This window comes from Alligator sinensis, unplaced genomic scaffold (genome assembly GCF_000455745.1).
Source record: "Alligator sinensis unplaced genomic scaffold, ASM45574v1 scaffold750_1, whole genome shotgun sequence".
In the NCBI taxonomy this organism is placed as follows: domain Eukaryota; kingdom Metazoa; phylum Chordata; order Crocodylia; family Alligatoridae; genus Alligator; species Alligator sinensis.
In genome coordinates this window covers 45,135-49,727 of record NW_005843763.1, presented here as the reverse complement: position 1 = coordinate 49,727, position 4,593 = coordinate 45,135, and the positions used below count along the sequence as shown (strand labels likewise).

Sequence of the window (4,593 nt, the reverse complement as noted above, 5' to 3'; positions counted from 1 at the left end):
TGGATCTGTGCATTTTGTTGAGGTGATGTTGGGAACAGTCTCCTTTTCAATTTTTGTTGCATATTTCCAAGATATACAGCTTGGCAGCTTCCTGTTTCCTCCTTCCTACCTTTTTTCCATGATGTAATACATAAACCAAATTAATATATTTTATGCAAATTTTATGGACCTAGTTGGTTAACAGTCACTTATACTTTTTTCATGTTTGAGTCTGCTAAAGGTAGAAGACAAGGATTTAATCAGAGCTTTTTTTTTTCACCTTTAACACCAAGGGCTCCACTGCTGAACTCAGTGGAATATAATGGGTATAAAACTGATACAGGTGGAAGGAGAGTCAATACAAAAGTCCTGCTTTAACAAGTGGGCGTTTGAAATGTCCAAATCTAAACACATGACCTATTTCCTCCACGATTATGGCTATACAGGATGTCAATCCCACTTGAGGTGCTAGCTACATTCAAGAATCATGTTCAATCTCCCATAATATAAAGTGTGTGTGGCAGAGGGGGAGGGGATGAGACAGGAAGAAGCTTCTTGACACCTTTTCTGAAGTGATTCAATGGTAAAGGAGGCAAAATGCCCTTGATTCTAGAAAACCCCATCAGTGCCCTTCTGGGCTTCGTTCAGTCCTAGCACAGATCAGGAAAGTAGACCTCACATCAGTTTTGGTGGAGGACTGTGCATTTTCCAGCCAGCTTTAGTAAGGCTCGTAGGACATCCCTGTTTCTCAGGCTGTATATGACGGGATTCAGAACTGGGGTGACAACAGTGTAAAACACAGCAACCATCTTGTCTTGCTCTGGAGAGTGGCAAGTGTTGGGTCTGATGTACATGAAGATAGTTGCCCCATAGTACAGCCCCACCACAGTCAGATGTGAGGAACAAGTGGCCAGGGCTTTCTGCTGTCCTCTGGCTGACTTCATCCTCAGGACTGTAGAGAGGATACAAGTGTAAGAGGCTAGTATGATGGAAAAAGGGATGAGGAGCAGGACAATGCTACTCATGAACACCAGAGTCTCGTATATGGAGGTGTCAGAGCAGGACAGTTTCAGCAGGGCGGGGACCTCACAGAAGAAGTGATCAATGTCTTTTGAACCACAGTAGGGCAGATGCATAGTATAAGCTGTATGGATTGAGGCGTTCGCTGTTGCACAAACCCAGACAGCAGCTGCCAGGCTCATGCACATTTTCCTGTTCATGAGAATGGGGTATTGAAAAGGATTGCAAATTGCAACATATCTGTCATAAGACATGACAGCCAGAAGGAGACCCTCTGCTCCACCCATCATTAGCAGCAGGAAAATCTGAGTCCCACAAAGTGCCAGAGAAATAGTGTTGCCCAGGATCAGAAAATCCATTGACATTTTGGGGATAACAATTAGGCTTGGACCCATGTCCATGAAGGCCAATTGCCTGAGGAAAAAGTACATGGGAGTGTGAAGGGAGAAATCCATTAGGATTAGAAACATGAGGAGAGCATTTCCAGAGAAGGCAGTAATGGAGGCCAGTAAAATCATGGCCAGGAAGATGGTGTGGACTTTGGTGTGCTTCAGGAGTCCCAGCAGGACAAATTCTGTTGCTGAAGTTGCATTGCACCTTCGCTCCTTCTCTTCACTGGGCTGGGCCTGAAGGAAATGAGGAAAGACCAGAAGAAAAAGCTCATAGAGTGGGCACACGTTTCTTGTTGTGTAAACCCTTTGGTGCCAGATTCAGAAGCACTTCCCCTCTTCTGTGAAATGGCTGTCTGCTCAAAATTGAAGAAACAGCCCTGGCCGCAGAAAAAAGAAACTTGCCTGCCCTGAGGATATTGCCTTCATCAATTGACTGTCTAGCCAGAATCCCTTCTGCTTGCTGGTCCCACACACCCTGCTCCCCTTGTTCCCGTCTGGCCCATCTTCAGCAGAAATATTGTAGGGGATCCCACCCAGCTGATTCTATGGGCCTGTGATAGGGAAAGTTGGGAAAATATGTTTCCTGAAACATTTCTTGTGTTGAAAAATGATTTTCCTTTCATTTTCTTATATCTACATACTTTAGACACAGAAGCATTTTTCTCTAGATCACTGTTTTTCAAACGTTCTGAAGTCATGAAAATCTTTATTGTCACTTCTTTTGCCATACAGCCCCTACCCCTATTTTAAAGACTAATGCAGAACCGGGTGACACGGCCTGGCATTCATCTTTCATTTGACAGGGGTCTGTCCTGGGCCTGCTGTTGTTCAAAGTGTTTATTAATGTTTTGGATGCTGGCATAGAAAGCTTCTTGAGCTTATTGAGCAGGAAACTGGGAAAGATGGTGAACAGAGAGGATCTTGACATATTGGCAAGCTGGGCTAGAGCAAACAGGATGAAGTTCAATGTGGACAAATGCAACATACTACACCTTAGGAGCATGGACGACTGGTGTCACCTTAGTCAGGGGCCACCCCCCAAGCAACCAGTCAGTGACTGGGACCAATCTCAGCGATGGCGGGGGAGAGGGGTGCCGTGGCTGATCACGAAGTGGCCGCAGTGCTCCCAGAAGTCATAGAATCATAGAGTCATAGAAGTAGGGTTGAAAGGGACCTTGTAGATCTTCAAGTCTGACCCCCTGCCTGGGCAGGAAGAAAACTGGGCTCAAATGACCCCAGCCAGGTAGGCATCAAGCCTCTTCTTAAAGACCCCCAGGGTAGGAGCCAGCACCATTTCCCTTGGAAGTTGGTTCCAGATCCTAGCCGCCCTGACTGTGAAGTAGTTCTTATGGAGGTCAAGTGGTTGCAGCACTCCCGGAAGTAGCTGTAGCTCTCCCACTCCCTGGCTGGCACTTGCAGGAGGGGCACCGGCGCTCTTGCTTGCACCCCCTGCCCATCGCCTAAGCAGGGAGCACGGCCTGTCAGGGGGTACAACGGCGCTCTCAGGGGGTGAATGTGCCTCTCAGGGGGTGCATGTGCCTCTCTACTCGGCACTGTTTAGGCCTCCCCTAGAGTACTCTGCGCAGTTCTATCCACACAACTGAAATGTTCGACACACGTGTTTTTTAATATGTCTGGCAGGTATGTGACATAGTTAATGAAATCAGGCAGGCAGTTAAGTGCAGTCATCTATACTGTGGCCTTGACCCTGCAAAGGGTCAGGTGCACATATGACTTTCTGGATGATAGCTGAGCTTGCTTCCCTGAGGACAGATACAGGCTGTAAAGGCAGGAGTGAGAGAAAGTACAGCTACACACAACTGTCAGGCTTTTCAGGAGCAAAGAAACCAAAGCTTGTTGGTACTTGCTACTGAATGGGTCAAAAGGACAAATCATGGACATTTAAATTTGATTAGCTGCAAGGCATTTCCCTAGATGGGAGATTTTAAATGAAATCCTGACCCTGTTGAAGTTACTTCATGTGGTTTCTCTGTGATGTCCACATACCCCTTTAACCAAGTTCTGTACACCACTGTTTCTGCTTTCCTGATAGGAACGCTGTGCTTTAACTGAAGATAGAATACAAAATCATTCCTGAAGTTATCCACATTTCTATGTAATCCTTATCATGTTTTAGTATCTTTCAGCTAAAAACTTAAAATAGTAGCAAAACAAACGTTATTATTTATACTATCAATGGCAATAAGAATGAATGAAATCGCATTAGCCCAACTCAAATAAAAGAAAAATTATTTTAAGCAAGCTTTCAGGTATAAATACATTTCATCAAGCTCTAAGCTTGCAAAGAAGAATTTTCTCCAACTATTTGAGATGGTCTAATAAAACTTATAAGATTTACCAAAAAAACCCTCTCTGCCTATGTCCCTAGACCAACATGGCTACAAGCTACACCCCTGAAATTGCATTTACTTTTATCTTTAGTAAAAAGTCAGAATTGAGATTATGTAACACGAGAATGGTGGTACTCTTATAAAAGATAAATATTTCCATAAATCAAAACAGCTATAATCAGGAGACGTATGGCAGCAGTACTCACTTACCTTCATCTGTCTGATCTAGTCCTGAGAGCAGTCCAGGAAGGAGAGGATTTTGAACTCCTGAGCCAGCAAATCTTTCAATTCTAGTCTACTGTGTTTGAATCTAATCCTAGAATATAGTCGTTTTTACCTAAACTCTGGTATATAAACAATCACAGCAGATCCATAATTATGAGATCAAAATGTACTGTAATAGGAAAAGACCTATGCCACTCCTGTAACACTCATTTTTATCACTGATACATTTGTGGTTCCAGGAGTACCAAAAGCACAATGTCTCACTGCACACCCAGAATAGGACCACTTTAGGAAATGTGTCCGTCTCATAACATGGGGCAGTACTATTTTCCTAAGGAAAGGAATTGGTTCAAAATATTTCTTGTATGAATTCCATTCACTTTCTCAAAATAATACACTATGATAAAGTTCCGTGCCTGAAGTCAGACGAGATCTTTGTGGCCCTTTTTATTGATTAAAAATGGCACGAACAGCAGTGGCCTAAGATAACCCAAAATCAATACCAAAAAGACCTCTGGACCCTTCACACTAATCAAAGGGATGTAACAACACTGAATCTCCAACTGTCTTCTACAGCTACCCATGTCAACGGCTTACTGAATTGAAAGCACAAGTCATTGTCAGCA

General features: G+C 43.8%; 1 protein-coding gene across 1 annotated transcript; it reads right to left on the bottom strand.

Moving 5' to 3' along the window:
* Positions 1-659: 659 nt before the first annotated feature.
* On the bottom strand, positions 660-3,958 carry LOC102370773 (olfactory receptor 2Z1-like). Its single transcript, XM_014527651.1, has 2 exons — positions 3,953-3,958; positions 660-1,625 (listed from the first exon to the last, which is right to left on the bottom strand). The coding sequence occupies exons 1-2, from the start codon at positions 3,956-3,958 to the stop codon at positions 660-662; spliced, it is 972 nt and encodes a 323-aa protein (XP_014383137.1).
* Between the last annotated feature and the right edge of the window lie 635 nt (positions 3,959-4,593).